This window comes from Mus pahari, chromosome 21 (assembly GCF_900095145.1).
Source record: "Mus pahari chromosome 21, PAHARI_EIJ_v1.1, whole genome shotgun sequence".
In the NCBI taxonomy this organism is placed as follows: Eukaryota; Metazoa; Chordata; class Mammalia; order Rodentia; family Muridae; genus Mus; species Mus pahari.
The window spans coordinates 19,319,767-19,336,812 of record NC_034610.1 but is presented as its reverse complement, the minus strand read 5'-3'; the positions used below and the strand labels follow the sequence as shown (position 1 = coordinate 19,336,812).

The following is a 17,046-nucleotide window of genomic DNA, read 5'->3' as shown; positions in this document are numbered from 1 at the left end:
CTGCCCACTGCTCACCATACTTCTGCTTGAGGAACAGTGAAGACCCGCAGCACTGGAGCTCCCCCTTGGCCAAGATGGCGATGCGGTCTCCCAGCAGGTCAGCTTCGTCCATGAAGTGAGTGGTCAGCAGGACGGTGCGGCCACTCTTCTGCTGCTGGAGAAGGTCCCAGATGGCCCTCCTGGACACTGCATCCATGCCTGAGGTGGGCTCATCTAACATCAGCACCTGGAGGGGAGAGGTGAATGAAATCCTGCGACAGTGACAGAGCCTTCTCAGGCCTTCTGCAGCTTGATTAGATAAGCTGTCTTCTAAACAAGAAGGGTCAGATAAGCTGTGTCACCACCCAGGGTTTGTCCTTGCGTGGGAGCCTGACTTGGCTTCATCGAGAGGTCAGGCCCCCTGCCCGATACCTTAGAGCCTGCTATGAGGGCGATGCCAATGGAGAGTTTGCGCTTCATGCCCCCACTCAGGAACTTGGACCTTGAGTCCCGCTTGTCCTCCAGACCAAGGATGTGCAGTATCTGCTTGACTTCTTCAGGACACTTCTGGAGAGAGAGGCCTTTCAGCTGGAAGGCAGGAATGAGGCTATGAGGCAGGCAGGACTGATAGGCAAAGAACATACCGCAGTTCTCTGGCTCACGAGATGGCTTCCCTTGGCACTTCTGGACTCTGCTTATCTCTCCATGATTACCCTTGCTTTTTTTTGGAATAGCTCCTCAGAACAGACCGCTGTGAGCTAATGGTATACTGGGGCAGTCACAGACCCCCAAGGAATATTAGCAAGGGAACAGCCACACCCACGTGTTCCTGTCACCTACAGACTTACCTGTGCATAGAAGTAAAGGTGTTCAGCAACTGTCAGGTTGTCAAACAGTACATCGTGCTGGGGACACAGGCCCAAGCTCTTGCGGATCCGAACCATGTCTTGGGAAATTTCGTACCCGTGAATATAAGCACGTCCACTGGTAGGGGGGAAGAGGCCTGCGGTCGAATCAGAGCCCCAAGTTCATTATGGAAATCTTGTTCACCCGAGCAAGGTACATGACCTCCTCGACTCATGAAAGCCACTTCCCCCATTTAACTGAGGATCCTGACCTAAGACAGACCCTTGATTCATTCTTCCATGCTAGGTTCTGTCCAGCCGAGCAGGAGGAGACAGGAGGAGGATGGGGCCCCAGCTCTGTTACAGGGCTCACCAGTTTGTCATAAAGACCTCATTCTCTCTGGTTCTGTGTCTCTCACACAAGTGTGTAGGTACTGAATCCGTTACAACCCCAAACCCCACTCTCCACACCACTGTGTGTGCTCTGATCTCAGTGTTGCAGGAAGACAAGGAATAGTTCAGATGCTGAAACACACTAGGGCGACAGATTTCTGCCTTTCCTCTTTTTATCCCGTACTAGGTCTGAATCCAGGGCTCGATGAATGCCGGTCACTCACTCCACCACTGAGTCACGGTCCCAGCCCAGCACAGGGGAAGAGAGTCAGTAACGTGGGGTGGGCCTGTTCTTTTGGGGCTGCAGAATTGCTCTTACTTGTTTTGGCTGATCCCACTAGGTTTGGGCATTCATAGACAGAGGCTGAGGTAGGGTGGGAACCATTCATCGGCTCCTCAGATGTTCCCCTGGGACACGGGGCTAAAACTTTACTGGCTCTAAACATATCTTCCTTCTCACAGAGAGGGACTGAGGCCATATGTAAAGCAGACAGGGGATGGGCCTGCCAGGCACAGATGGCCACAGAGCTTCCTCTCACCTGTCAGCAGAGACATGGTCGTGGTCTTCCCAGCACCGTTGTGGCCCAGGAGGACTGTTATCTGTCCTTCATAGAGGTTCAGGGTCAGGTCTCTGATGCCCATCTTGTCCTTATTACCCACTTGGAACACCTGTAGGTAAGTCAGAGGCTGCTTGACGCCCTGTGGCCCTCAGGGCCTCCCTTGTGGGGCAGAGGCTATATCTCTCTCTTAGTCCCTACGTGACCTCCTTGTCGTTGTACACCCAGCACGGCATGAACTAAGAAGCCAGTGAGAGGTGCACCCAGGACTATACGGTCACACAGCGCCACCACAACAGAATGCCTGCCAGCACGTGGCCAGATGTGGAGGGATGGTCTGTGCCCTGGAGAGTGGGTGGAGAGCAGCTGGGGGAGGGAATCCAATCCTCCTCCTTCAGGTACACAGGGCAGCTGGGGGCGCCCTCGGGCGGAAGCACTGGCAGCTGCCCAGTAGGCCTCAAGCCTCACCTTGGACAGATGCTTGATCTTGATCCCAGCTACCAAGGCCTCCGGCTCAGCTTCAAAGTACTCGTTCCTGAGGGCTTTCTCGGGGTCGCCGCCTTCCTCCTCCTTCCCTACGACAGTTCTTGGGTTCCCACACCAGTAGGAGGGCTGGGATGGAGGCACGTGGGTGCCACGGTCAGTAGTGTCAGTCCATTTTGTTTGCAACCCACAAAATAAGCACCACGGACCCACTGAACATGCAGAACATGACCTGAGCCTTAACCACAGGGCACCCGATTGAGGAGACAACACCCTCTTTGACTCTGGCACATTTCTTGACTTGCTGTATCTGGGAGTGCTATAACTCTGGCCTTCCTAATCTGGTAAATGGACACACTCTGTTGTGGCTCAGGTTTAACACAGAGGAAAGGGGGCTTGGCAATGTGTGAAGAGACATTATTGAACATCGCAGGCAGAGCACTGCCAGAGCCTAAGAGGGAAGAGGCTGCGTCCCAGGCCTCCGCTCACCATGGCGCAGGCTCCCTGTGTACAGGGACATGAGAGAGTAAGCTGCCTGCTGAGGACCCGTTACTTCTGTCTCTGCACACAGAGGAATGTTGCACTGGCAGTACTGGACACGTATCTCACACTTAAAGCGTGTGATGGTGAAACCTTACATGGGGATGCTACGTGGTCATTACAAATGCAGTTCATTCATAAAAAAGCCATATATTTAAGTAGAAATACATTGCTAAATTAACAATACATTTATAAGTATGGCTACATAAAAGTCTAAAGAACTATATACACAGGTACATATGTGCACCTGCTTAAGATACCAGAAACACTGCTAGAATTTAAAAAAAACAAACAAACCAGTTTCTGGTCTAGTTTATAACATGGCCCATTTTTATCAAGCAAATTATCTGCAGGGGCCAGGTAGAAAGTGCACAGGGCAAGTCTGAAAAGGGTATGATGATCAGTACTGTCAACTGGACAGCATCTAGGATCACCTAGGAAACAAACTTCTGGGTGTGTCTCAGAGGGAGCTTCTGGATTGGGTGCTGGGTGGGGTAGGAAGGCCCACATTAAATATAGATGGTGTCATCCATCCCTTGACCGAAGAAAAAGGGGAAAGAGAGGAGCCCTGGCACGCAGGACGTCTGCTTCCTGAATGGAGGCAAGCAGCATCATGTTCCTGTGGCCGGGTCTTCCCCCAGCCTAGGAGCCATAATAAAACCTTCTGTCTGGAAGATGCTCTGTTAGTCGTTTTGTCAATGAGAAAAGTGTCAGAGAGGCACAAGCAGGTGTCAACAGTGGTTTGTTTTTTTCTGGCAGTGGGAAGTGGTATCGATTTTAAAGCATGCCCCTCTTCCTACCCCCCCAAAGCTTCATTGTTGTGAAGGCAGAAAATCCAGTAAGATATTTGTTATGCTGGCGATATAGCTCAGTATTAGAGTGCTTGCCTAATATATACAAGGTCCTGGGATTAAACCTCAGTATTATTAAAACATTCTTAAAAAAAGATTTATTTATTCATTATATGTAAGTACACTGTAGCTGTCTTCAGACACCCCAGAAGAGGGCATCAGATCTCATTACAGATGGTTATGAGCCACCATGTGGTTGCTGGGATTTGAACTCAGGACCTTCAGAAGAGCAGTCAGTGCTCTTAACCGCTGAGCCATCTCTCCAGCCCTATTAAAACATTTTAAAGAATATTTTTCATGAATAAAGAAGTGAGCATGGGAGCAGCGGAAGCCGTGTGCACCAGTCAGTCTCCGTGTCCCTTCGTCTCAGACCCTGGGGCTGAGGCGGGTTGTCACCTCTGTGGACAAATCTTAAGGGCCGTCAGGACACACACACAGGTCAGAGGTTTCTACCCCAGGCCTGTGCAGGTGTCATGCTCTGGGACTCAAAGGGGTCCCAAGTGAGTGCCGGGGACACCTCTGTCCCCCAAAGAAGTGGCCTGCTTGAAGAACAGGGGCATCAGCACTCACCATAAGGAAGAAGTACCAGGGCTGGGGTACGCCAAACTGGCCGGGGAAGACAGCCTCCACGTACCAGGTCACCAGGCCATAGAGTGCTGAGTCCAGCAGCAGCATCCCCAGCACTTGTCCAAAGCAGAAGTCATCGTCTACGTTGACAGGGTTGAGGAGGTCACGCCACTGGATGCCAGTGCCTGGGGTCAGGAAAGTAGTCCTGAACTGTTAGGGCTAGCAGGGTAGAGCAAGGTGCTGAAGTACTTGATGGTTCGTGTATTCATACTTGTATGCAAATCTGACATTTCTCTCTCTCTCTCTCTCTCTCTCTCTCTCTCTCTCTCTCTCTCTCTCTCTCTCTCTCTCTCTCCCTCCCTCCCTCCCTCCCTCCCTCCCTCTTTCCCTCTCTCCCTCTCTTTCTTTCTGTCTCTGTCTCTCTTTCTGTCTCTGTCTCTCTGAAACATCTTGTATTCCAGGCTGAACTCAAACTCACTGTGCGTCTCTGTGTGATCTGAATGATCTTGAACTAACCCTCTCGGCTCCACCTCCCTAGTGTTGGTATTACAAGTGTGTACTATCACCCTCAGCTTATGCTGTTTTAGACACTGAGCCCCAGGTAAACACTACCAATTGTGTTATATCCCATTCCCTATCCAACTTTCTTCAAGTCTTAAAGACAACAGTATGTTTTTAAAAAAAATCAGTAAATTGCAGAACTATCAAAAGCTCATGAGCTGGATTAAGGAGATGGCTCAGAGGTTAAGAGAAATGACACTTCTTCCTGAGGACCTGGGTTTAATGCCTAGCACCAACCTGGTGGCTAACAAGCATCTGTAATTCTAGTTTTATCGGGTCTAGCTTCCTCTTCTAGCCTCTACAGGTAAGCCATGCATGTGGTGAAGAGACGGGAATGCAAGACACACACACACACACACACACACACACACACACACACACACACACTACATCTTTAAAAATTTTTAAAGATTTATTATTATTATTATTATTTTGTTCTTTTTTGGAAACAGGGTTTCTCTGTGTAGCCCTGGCTGTCCTGGAACTCACTTTGTAGACCAGGCTGGCCTCGAACTCAGAAATCTGCCTGCCTCTGCCTCCTGAGTGTTGGGATTAAAGGAGTGCACCACCACTGACTGCCCGGCTAGGACTGATTGATTGATTGATTGATTGATTGATTTTATATGAATACATTGTAGCTGTCTTCAGACACACCAGAAGAAGGCATCAGATCCCATTACAGATGGTTGTGAGCCTCCATGTGGTTGGTAGGAATTGAACTTAGGACCTCTGGAAGAACAGTCAGTGCTCTTAACCAGTGAGCCATTTCTCCAGCCCCCATCTTTAAAATTTTTTAAAAGTTCATGAACTGACTAGATGGGTTAGCATTTCATTGGTTACATGTGTGCATGCATGCATATATATGTGTGTGCATGTATATGTGTGTATGTGTGTGTGTGTGTGTGTATGTATTTACTCATGCACACAAATGTGTTAGGTCAATGTAACCAATGAAACTGGGAGAACTCAAAATTAATGTGAAGCTCTACACAGCTCATGATACATCAGTGTCCCAGCCCATGCAGGCCTGGACCTGAGTGTCTAGCAGTCTGCGGCTGGTCAGAGGGCCCTGGTGGAAAGGTTTGCTCTACAGCCCTGCTGAATACTTACCATCGAACAGCTAGAGGTTGGTCTGTTTAAGAAAAGTCACTATGCAACTTAAAAGACAAAAAAAGAGGTGCCATATAAGGAGATTCCTCTTTGGAAATAGTCTTTTAGTTTTTTAATACTTTATAAAGATTGATTTTTTATTATTTTTAATTATATGCAGGTAGGTCTGTGTGTCTGCATGTGGCTATGTGCACGTGCCTGGAGGTGTCAGATCCCCTGTAGTTGGAGTGACAGACATGTAGGCTGCCTGATGTGGGTCCTGGGAACTGAACTGGGGTCCTCTGAAAGAACAGCAAGTATTCTTAAATATGGAGCCATCTCTCCAGCCCTGGAAAAAGGCTTTTTAAAAATTACTAGAGGCCTGGGAAATTTCTGCTAGTTTACAAAGTCTACACTCTATCAGGAGGCTACTAATGCTAGAAACACATAAACCTCATTTCTTGACCTCTTGATCTTCCTGCCCCATCTCCTTGATGCTGGGATTACAGATACACACACACACACACACACACACACACACACACACACACACACACACTACCATGTCTGGTTTTATGCAGTGCTAGGAAACTGACTAGATAGGTTTGCATTTCATTGGTTCCACATGTGCACATACATGCATATGGCCCACATGTTCATTGGTTATACATGTGCACACACATGCACATGGCCCACTTTCATGGGTTCCATGTGTACACACACATGTATATGGCCCACACATTCATTGGTTATACGTGTGCACACACGTGCATATGACCCACATGTTCATTGGTTATACATGTGCACACACATGCATATGGCCCACACATTCATTGGTTATACATGTGCGCACACACATGCATATGGCCTACATGTTCATTAGTTCCACATGTGCACACACGTGCATATGGCCCACACATTCATTGGTTATACATGTGTACACACATGCATATGGCCCACATGTTCATTGGTTATACATGTGCACACATGTGCATATGGCCTACATGTTCATGGGTTCCACGTGTGCACACACATGCATATGGCCCACACGTTTTAGCTGTCTTGTTGTTGTCTGCTTGCTTTTGTTTTATTTTATAAGACAGGGAATCAGTCTAGCCCAGGTGTGGAGCTCATCACGTGGTCCAGGATGGTCCCAAACTCACAGCAGTCCTGCTTCAACTTCCTCAGTGCTACAATTACCTTGCTCATTGGCACGGTTTGAATGCATGGCCTTAAATTCATTGGTCAGAAATTTAGTTCCCAGGTTAACAGTGTGGGAGATAGCCCTCATAAATGGACAAAGATGTCGTATAAAAGGTCCTACAGGAACGGCTTTTGTCTCTTTCAGTGTCCTGCTCTGCTCTCACGGTGCCATCTTGGAAGCAACCACTGGACTCTTACCAGGTACCGCATCTTAGGACTTCCAGAACTGAGAAATAAATTCCTGTTCTTCACAAGTTTCCCAGTCTCAGGTATTTTGTGATAGCAATACAAACAGACAAAGACATATGACCGGAAGAAATGGGAACATTTGGGTAGGAAATAGCCACGACCATCTTAAATGATCTTAGGTGAGTACTTAAGAAGGTAGATTACAGGCTGGAGAGATGGCTCAGTGGTTAAAAGCACTGACTGCTCTTCCAGAGGTCCTGAGTTCAATTCCCAGCAACCACATGGTAGCTTACAAACCATCTGCAACGGGATCTGATGCCCTCTTTTGGTGTGTCTGAAGACAGCTACAGAGTATTCATATACATAAAATAAATAATTCTTTTTAAAAAATGGAAGTAGATTCCATACACTGCACTTCTTCTAGGAAAGCTGAATAGTATGCAAAGCTCCCGAGAGTGGATGTCAGGGATGTCATGGTGCTGTGTAGTGGCCAGACACGGCTACTTTCATCTCCTCACCTGTCCTGCAGACAGGAGAAGGGAGGTCATGTCCCAGTCTGTGGTCCCCTCTCCAGTGTTCTCCTGTGAGAGGGGTTGGCCTATTCATAAGTCACAGGGGCCATAAGAGGAGCTGATCTGAGGCTCAGAACCCGAGCTCTGAGGATCCGCCACAGGCTTTACAAAGCAGGAGTGCACCAGTCAGTCAGTCCCAGCAAGGGCTTCATTTAGCCTCCGTGATGTTTCAAGACAGGAAATCTCACAAAAATCAGAACATACTTTTCCAGGGATCTCGCTGGTTCCTCTCTCGGGATCCCCTGCCTTCACAGTCAGCTGTTGCAGAGGGTACTGGAGTGCAGGACATGCTAACCCTATACTCACCAAAAGCTGGAAGCTGACTCAAAGCCCTCAAAACCCCCTGGCTTGGAGGTCGCTTGTGAAACCACTCTGAAGTTGTCAAGAAGGAAGAGAACTGGCAAGACAACTCAGGGTTTTGAGAACTCATGCCGGGCTCATGTGGAAGGAACTCACACGGTGAAAGCAGAGAGCGACTCCTCAGGGTTGTCTGCTGGCTGTTCACACATGCTCTGTGGCACATGTATGCTCTTGTGTGTATACAAACATTCACAATAAAATATGTAATCAAAAGTTTTTTAAGGGGGATGGCAAGATGGCGTAAGAGCATTTGTGACTCTTCCCATAGGACTAGAGTTGAATTCCCAGCACCCACATCAGATGGCTCCTAATACCTTGTAACTCTAGCTCTAGGGAATCTGACACTTTCTTTTTGACTCTTGGCACCTCCTTTCCTCACATATGCATAATCTCTCTCTCTCTCTCTCTCTCTCTCTCTCTCACACACACACACACACACACACACACACACACACACACAGAGTTGAAAATAAAATACATTTTCATTTTTAAAAAGCTTTAAAACAAAAGTAGGAAGTGACTCAAAAACCAACTGGTAAGATCCAGTCATTGGGCAGAGAGAGCAGCTGGTAACCACCACCTCTGGTGTTTTAGCCCTTAGTTGTATTTGGCTCATACTGGCCTTAGGTGAGCTATTTCCCCAACAGACTAGGGCCAAGCCAGCTCTCAGAACACACTCAGTTCTTGTTTTCTGGTAAAGGCCTAGCTCAGGTGTTCCAGTCAGCTTGCCTTCCTCTGAGGTGAGGCTAACTGCTGGGATGTTCCCTAAACTGCAAGAACCAGGAGACGGTGATCTGAGGACAAGACTCACCTTTGGCTTCAAATTTTCCTATGAGCTGGGCTCCCATTGCCATGGCAACATTAGATAGGAGACAGGACAAGAGCTTTTGACTCAGTGTCATCCAGTTGTACCGAGGAGCCACGAAAAAGTAGGGGGTATAGGTGAAGAAGTACAGGAAGCCACCCACGGCTGCTGCTATGTTGGCTGTGGGGACAAAGAGCATCCAGTGGTATAAACTTGCCATGAGACTCAGAGGAGTGACAGTGGTCAGAGTCCCATCCTACCCAACTTCCAGCACCAGGGAACTGCAGCTTCTGGCATTGCTAGGCCCCTTGCGCAGGTCTTCTGCCCACGCTGAGCAGTACACACATAAATGTATACACATGAAGCACACTAGCAACAGCTTGAAGGCAAAATAGCAACTAAACTACTATTTTGCAAATGGTTTTTAAAATGATAAAAATAACAGGGACCCTGGGGAGTCACGGTACAGTATGGATTGACCTGAGACATACTACTTCTTAGGAGAAATGTAAAAGCATGTCAAGTTAAGGTTAATCACGGAGAGAAACATAGTTTGTATACTCCGAGCTACCAGAGCTCCAAAAGCTACTGGAAACGCTCTCTGTCCAACGGAAGGCAGCAAGGGAGGAAACATAAGCACTAAACGGCAAGCTGAATCCCAAATTCAAAGGCAGAGCCACCCTTGAATGTACCAGCAATCACAGGGGGCAAGCGGATAAAGCTTTTATTTCTAGTCTCAGCAGTCCACAGTGGACACGCTTGCCTTCTGCCAACCCCCGTTTGCCCTAATACACCTGTCTCTCCTCCTTGGCCCACAGCAGGTGCTCTCTGCCCCCCGTTCACCGCCTTGCTTCTTCCTGGGGCCCACGGCCTATACTGTACTCCTGACTGCCTTTCCCTCAAGCCTCAGCCTTTCAGGAATTCTCTCTTTAGTTCAGCCTCTGGATCATCACACGCACACCCGTTAACCCCTTAACTGTGCATAAGTCCTCTTAGTTTCCCTAGACTGGGATTACCCTCGCCCTCTGGCCTAAGGGGAACAACAGGGCTCACCTTTATTGAAGAAGGTGCTGACCATGAAGCTGAAGGAAATGGAGGAGATTGCAAAACACAGCAGGAACGCCAGGACTAGGGAGGGGTCGCTGTTGGAAAGGACTGCGATGTCCTTCTTCACCTGCAGGACAGGCCGGCCAGGTGAGGGGGAAGGCAGAAATGAACTGGGCAGGTCTAAAGGAACGGGTCAGGGGAAGCCCTGCTTGTCTTCTACAGCAGGGGAAACACTTGCCCTGAGGTCAGGGGCCATGAATGGTCTCCGCACCCTCTCCTTTCCATGAGCCCTCATGGAAGCCACACTTACTTTGACACAGAACAGGAGGGTCATGAAGGAGACCACAATGAGGAAGAACAGGAAGAACATGAGGAACCAAGCACTCCAGTGTAGCCAGCTGCTGAGCCCCATCATGCGCATGTACTCCTGTGAATGGGAGACAGCATCACACGGTCAGGCCCTTATCCCGTCTGCACGCGGCGGCTAGCTTTCCCCAGAGCTCCATGTGTGCTGGTCTTCTTACATAAGGACAGGGCCATGTATAGAGCAGGAAGGTAGGCCAGGATGCCTGTGCTATAGAGCACAGGCAGGAATTATCCAGCGCACAAAGAGGAAAGAGGAGGCTGTGGTCTGGCATACTAGTTTTTATCCAACAGCTCTTAGCCCTGTGGTCTACAGATCCACCTCTTTTCTATCTTTTATCAGTGGCACATGCTACCCTATCTGTGAGGCTGTCCCTGATAGTCAATTCAGGATTATGACTTCAGGAACGGGTCAGGGGAAGCCCTGACTTCCCCTGACCTTCTTCCTAAGTCATGATGGCCTGTCCTATCCTCCAGCCCACTACTCAGGGTGCTGTGACTCTGCTCTATTTCATGAGAGTGAAGTCACTTCCCAACTGTGCCCGATATGCTGGGACTGGGAAACCCCCTTCTCTGCTTGTGCCTCATTCAGGTCTGACACAGGTACCCAATAGATGTTAAGTTGATAAATTCTCTAAGTCCTTCAGGGAAATGCTGTGGAGCAATCCCAGACTCTCAAGGGATGCTCCCAAGTCTTCATTTTGCTTCAGCTGATTCCCAGGGGTGTGAAGCCAGGGGTGTGGCAGCTGGCATTAAAGTCCAGAGTCATGAAGCCTGGCCCCTCCCACTGTTGGCGGAAAGACTCTGCAGGCCATTCTGTCCACACTGCCAGCAGCCTCCTGGGCTGGGAGCCTTGACAAGTGTGTGGCTGAGGATATGCATTAAGAGAGCCGGGCATTCATTTCCGTTCTCACTTTGAAGGAGAAGCCCAGAACCCGTAGGGAAGGGTGCTTCCTGTCTCTGTGGCAGAACAGGATAAGGAGAGTGGAGCACTCTCAGCACACCTTCCCCCTCTCCTGTTTATCAGGTTGTCAGGAAGTGCCACAAGGAAACCCAGTTCCTGAACTGGCCAGTGCTGCCTATGGGTTCTGGGAATCTAAAGCTGGCCTGCAGTGGCTAGGAAAGGAGACCTCAGCCCTTCGCTGGCAGTGGGGCTCACAGGTGGAGGTTTTACATTCTTGAAGCCCTGAGTTCCATTTCCAGCACTGAAAACAAAAATCAAAACCAAAAAAAACCAGAAGGATCTTGGAGGAGTTAGCAGAAGGGAAAAACATAGTCAAAACACATATGAAAAAAATTTTTGAAAAAAAAAGAAACAAAAAATTATAAAGATAATATAAAACAAAAACAAACAAACAACAACAACAAACAATGAAAAGCAAACCAGGCAGTGGTGGCACATGCCTTTAATCCCAGCACTCAGGACTCTATGAGTTCAAGGCCAACCATGTTGACAGGGAGTTACAGGACAGCCAGGGCTACACAGAGAAGTCCTGTCTTGACAAAACCAAACCAAGCAGGAAACCCCAAACCAACAAAACCCAAGAACCCCAAATCCAGCTCCCCAAGTGCTGCGTGGAGACTGTGAGCCTAGGGCACACCCACTACCAGAATCTAAGCAGAGCAGCTAGACTTCGAGAACCTTGTCCACAGCGGTGCCGACACCGAGCCCTGGCTCTTATGGTCCCGGCACACATGGCAGCAGCCTTGAGACAGGCCAACTCTTTTGAGGGAGTCCCAGGACCCAGCATTCTCAGACTGACTTGCCATGCGCAGAGGGTTACCTTTAGTTTTTTCTCCTTCTCCTGCACCACAGCCCGGATGATGGTGAGGGAGGTGTAGGTGAAACTCAGCATGAGCAGCAGAGGAAGCTGGTACTGGATGGCAATGAGGAATGGGTCTGAGATGTATGGTGGGAACGGGAACCTTTTGGTGATCACCATGAGCTTCTGGAACAGCTGCTGTGCAGAGGTGTTGGCATGGTAACGCATGATGGCTTTGTCTACAGCATGTTGCATGGCCAGGAAGCCTTCACGGATGTATCCTGAGTTCAGAAACAGAGGACAGCTGTGTCACGGTGCTGCTCATGAGAGGGGTACGCTTTGAACAGACAGACTTCCCTGAGTCCGCAGAGGCAGGGCCAGAGAAGGCAATGGGTAACCTTACTTGATGCCCTACTCTGTGGACCACTAATGCATCTGACATCATTCAGTGGTCACAAGAAGAGGAGAAAGCATGCCACATATTGCCAAGTGACACTTCTACTACTTCATAATTAACACAACCCATACAAAATCATAAACACGATCATATTTTTAAAATGGCTTGATTTAGGACCAGGGAGACAGTTCAGCGGGTAAGAGCACTTGAGACATAAGCATGAGACGCTGGTTTGAATCTGCATCACCCTCACAGAAGCCCACCATGCGTACGCCTGTAACCCCAGCATCTCAGTGCCTACACCTGTAACCCCAGCATCTCAGGGTGGAGCCTGGCAGATCCTGGTGCTTAATGGCCAGCCAGCTTAGCCCAAAATGGTGTAATTTAGTGAGAGACAGTGTCAAAGGTGCCAAGTGATAAAGAAGGACACTCAACACTGGCCTACCCATGAGCATGGTTTTATACACACACACACACACACACACACACTCACTCTCACACACACACACACACACACACATGCGCGCGCACCCCCCCTCCCCACTTACACACTCCAAACACATTACATACACTATACACTACACACATACACATGTGACTTTAATTTTTTTACGCCTTACTTTTGTTTTGTTTTTCAAGACAGGGTTTCTCTGTATAGCCCTGGCTGTCCTGGAACTCACTTTGTAGACCAGGCTGGCCTTGAACTCAGAAATCTGCCTGCCTCTGCCTACGCCTTACTTTTAATGATATTTTAAAAAAGTTTTAACTTCCCTTGTAGCCTACCATCCACCAGAGGTAATGGGAAAGAAAGGATATGGGGAAAGTAGATCTGTTTAAAAAGGTTCCTTGGAGTAACTCTCATCTGTGTTGTCTGGAAATTGACAGTTTAATTTACAGGTTAGTAGTGGCAGCTCGATCTACTCCCAAACACTTCACAGACACATCAGTAGTCTAGTTTGGTAGAGTCAGAATAGCAAACATGAATCAGCAGTGGTGGCACTATCTAGTAGCGACAGCCAGGCTTTAGCCTTGGTACAAGTCAGTAGGAGAGATCAGCAGTGATGCCAGGAGTTCTCTGCTGTGCCTCTTTCAGTGAAGCAAAGCTCAGCCAAGACTCAACCCACAAGCATTGTACAGCTAGTTCTATAAGTCAGTCTAGTCCAGCCGGACTAGACTGACTCAGCTAGTCACTGTTGAGTCCGATTTACACTCTCCAAACATCACTTATCTTTATGTATCTGTCTCAGCTGACACTGCTCTGCCAATCAGCCCAAGTCCACGGAAGCGGCAAGGAACTGTAGCACACCACCACAAGTTGTTCGGTACATTTTTCTTTATGGAATCCCAACAAATGTAGTTCAACTACACTATGTTAGGCAGACCAATACATTTGTATCATTAGTGAAGAATCCTTCATTACACATCCTTTCACATGCTTGCTTTAGCAGAACATCCTTTCTCCTGTATCTGCTTCAGTGAAATGTTCCTTTGCAAGTCTGCCTTAGCCTTTCACCTGTGTCCCCTTCAGCTTAACACTCCTTCACGTGTTTGCCCCAGCAAAACACCATCCAACCGATTTTCCAAAGAACCCTTAAGTTTCTACTTCACACACACACTACACACATACATGCACCAAACACATTACATACACTACACATACATACACACACTCAACACACTAAACACACATAACCTGATATGAATTTGGTGGGAGAGAGACTCTGTATTCCTCGAATGGGTGGGCTGACAATTCTCAACAGATAAAACTTAGGCTAAATAGGTACCCGAAAAGAAACCACTAAGAGTGAAGACATGAGACACAAGTGTAAAGGTCCAGGTAAAATGTTAAGGCCTAGATAAAGTCTAGGTAACTGTGAGCTGGCTGGCCTGCCATTTTGTGCTACTACTAATATTATAAGGAAACCTCCTCAGATGTTGTTTATGCTATTAAAGAAACTCTCTCATGCCCAGGTTGATTACATATCCTTTTATGTCCTGTGCCCTTGGAAGTCAGTAGACCTGCTTTGTATAGTTAGCCACAGTAAGCTTGGACCGGAACCAACCACCCAGCAGCACTTCCTGCACCTGTGCATGAGCTTTTACGGCATAGGCTGCCCCTGGGATGGACCCCAACATAAGAGAGACACCTGCACCAATATAAGAAACTCGTTGGAATAAGACTTCTACTTTAAGTAGGGCCTAGTAAAGTTTAGGTTCCCAAGACCTCTCTGGGAACTGACATCCTACTTGGCAGAAAGAGATATGCATGTGGGTAACTGACATCCTGGTTTCACAAGTTAAGACAGTAATGTTAGACAAGTCCCATCCTGGTTGACAAGTTAGGACATGAATGTTAGACAAGGCAAGTTCCCTGTCACGGTTGAATATCCCATCCTATGGGAACAGGATAAATGTACAACAAAGCCACGTTCCTAAGGATGTCCCCTATCCCTAAATTCTGATTGGTGGAATAACTTGACACAGATTTGTGGATTTTAGGCTTAAACCCTGTAGGATCTTAATTCGAGAATACAGTTCAGTTCCCAAATCTGGACCATGGCTCTGACAGACCAGCCCTGGGGTATGTGCTCAATCGACCATCCCTATCTGACGGAGATTAACCCTCCCTGTCTGACAGAGATCGGTGTTCCATCCCTGTCTGACGGAGATTGGTGTTCATGTGGTTTGTGAGGCCCTTCCTGGACCCCATGAAGGATAATGAAGAAGGTGGAAGATCAGAAAAGCACTTGCCATATCTGTTGGGAGGGTCAGGTTAAGTGCTATCTCGGGAGTTTAAGAGTCAGGAGAAAGAAGCTAATGGCCTTGGTGCCTAACTGTGACTCTGGTGGAAGGTAGCAGAGAGGAGACAGAAGCCGAGACCTTTGCCCAAGTGGTTGACTGTGAATTAGTGTCGGCTGGACTGTGTTCCCTCCTAGGGGGTCAGGGGAATCTGTTCCTTCACTCTTCAAGATTGTATCGATGTCTACATTCCTCGCCTAACAGTCCCTTCCTCTACTTTAAGACCAACAAGGTGCTCTCTCAAGTTTGGCTCACACTTTCTTTTGCAGCCATTGTCTACTTTATGTTTGTTTTCAACACTTTTTTAAAAAAAAATTAATTAAATTAATTATTATATGTAAGTATACTGTAGCTCTCTACAGATGCACCAGAGGAGGGCATCAGATCTCATCACGGGTGGTTGTGAGCCACCATGTGGTTGCTGGGAATTAAACTCAGGACAAGAGCAGTCAGTACTCTTACCCACTGAGCCATCTCTCCAGCCCCTTATGTTTGTTTTACAAGACAGGGTCTCTCTGTGTAACCCTGCTATCCTGGAACTAGCTCTGTAGACCAGGCTGGCCTTAAACTCACAGAGACCTACTTGCCTCTGCCTCCTGAGTGCCACCATCATCTTTTGTGGACCCTGCAGTTACACTGGCTCTGGGAGGGAACTGAAAATCTTGCTATTGTGAATCAGGTACCCACCAGACTTAATTTCCTTCTGCCTCAACCAGACCAAGGTTCTGAATGATTGGGATGAGGTCAATTTAGGAAAAACTTGACCTACCTTAGCTGGCCTGAGATAAAAAGCTCAAACAGGAAGGGGCCAATAACAGTAGCAAGCACAGTGACCTAAGGCATACAAGGCCTGAGAGTGATAAACCCAAGGAAGAAGTGGGTTTAGGATTAGGAGATGAAAACTAGCCTGAGATCCCAAGCTCTTAGCCTCAGGACAAACTAGGGAATAGACCATAGACCCGAGTGCTCAGATACAAATATCCTGAGACTCAAAACTGTCTGACCACCTGGGTGACCTATAGAAAAGAGAAAAGCGAAACACTAACCACGCTACTAAGTTACCAAGTGCTGACATTTTTGTTTTGCCCTGGTTTTAGGATCATAATGCCATTGGCATGTGCCAAGGCCAGTGCTGGTGGAGCAAGAATTCTCATTGGACACTTCTCGGCAGTGAGTGTGAACCTCACTGGACAAAGATACTTAGGCCCAGGGAAGCTCATAGCTGGTGAATGGTTCACCTGAGCATGGAACCCTAGAAAGTCTGTTGTTTAAGTCATGCCTTCTCATGACTGTTTTCTCTACAAATAACTGCCTGCTACTTGTCCACATAGTTCCCTCCGAGGACTACCTGCGGCTCAGCAGTTGTCCTTACAACTGTGGCCCCGACTGTCTGAGGCAGCGGCTCTCTCCCTGTGGGCTGGGATCTCTTTGGGGGTGCATATCAGATATCCTGCATACCATTACGGTTCCTAACAGTAGCAAAATCACAGTTATGAAGTAGCAACAAAATAATTTTATGGTTAGGGGTCACCACAACATGAAGAATTGTATTAAAGGGTCGCAGCATTAGGGATGTTGAGAACCGGTCTGTACTGGCTGGTTTTGTGTGTCAATTTGACACACGTTGGAGTTATCACAGAGAAAGGAGCCTCCCTTGAGGAAATGCCTCCATGAGACCAAGTT

General features: G+C 47.9%; 1 protein-coding gene across 2 annotated transcripts in view; it reads right to left on the bottom strand.

The window, feature by feature from the left end:
• Abca3 (ATP binding cassette subfamily A member 3) overlaps positions 1–17,046 on the bottom strand; it is a 56,409-nt gene that overhangs the window by 21,077 nt on the left and 18,286 nt on the right. For both annotated transcript variants that reach the window (XM_021220947.2, XM_021220948.2), the window contains 10 exons: positions 12,189–12,448; positions 10,352–10,468; positions 10,048–10,168; positions 9,001–9,174; positions 4,219–4,400; positions 2,243–2,386; positions 1,757–1,886; positions 828–982; positions 412–567; positions 16–226 (listed from right to left, as the gene is read on the bottom strand). In XM_021220947.2, coding sequence (XP_021076606.1) covers positions 16–226; positions 412–567; positions 828–982; positions 1,757–1,886; positions 2,243–2,386; positions 4,219–4,400; positions 9,001–9,174; positions 10,048–10,168; positions 10,352–10,468; positions 12,189–12,448 — 1,650 coding nt within the window. The remainder of the gene's footprint in view (positions 1–15; positions 227–411; positions 568–827; positions 983–1,756; positions 1,887–2,242; positions 2,387–4,218; positions 4,401–9,000; positions 9,175–10,047; positions 10,169–10,351; positions 10,469–12,188; positions 12,449–17,046) is intronic.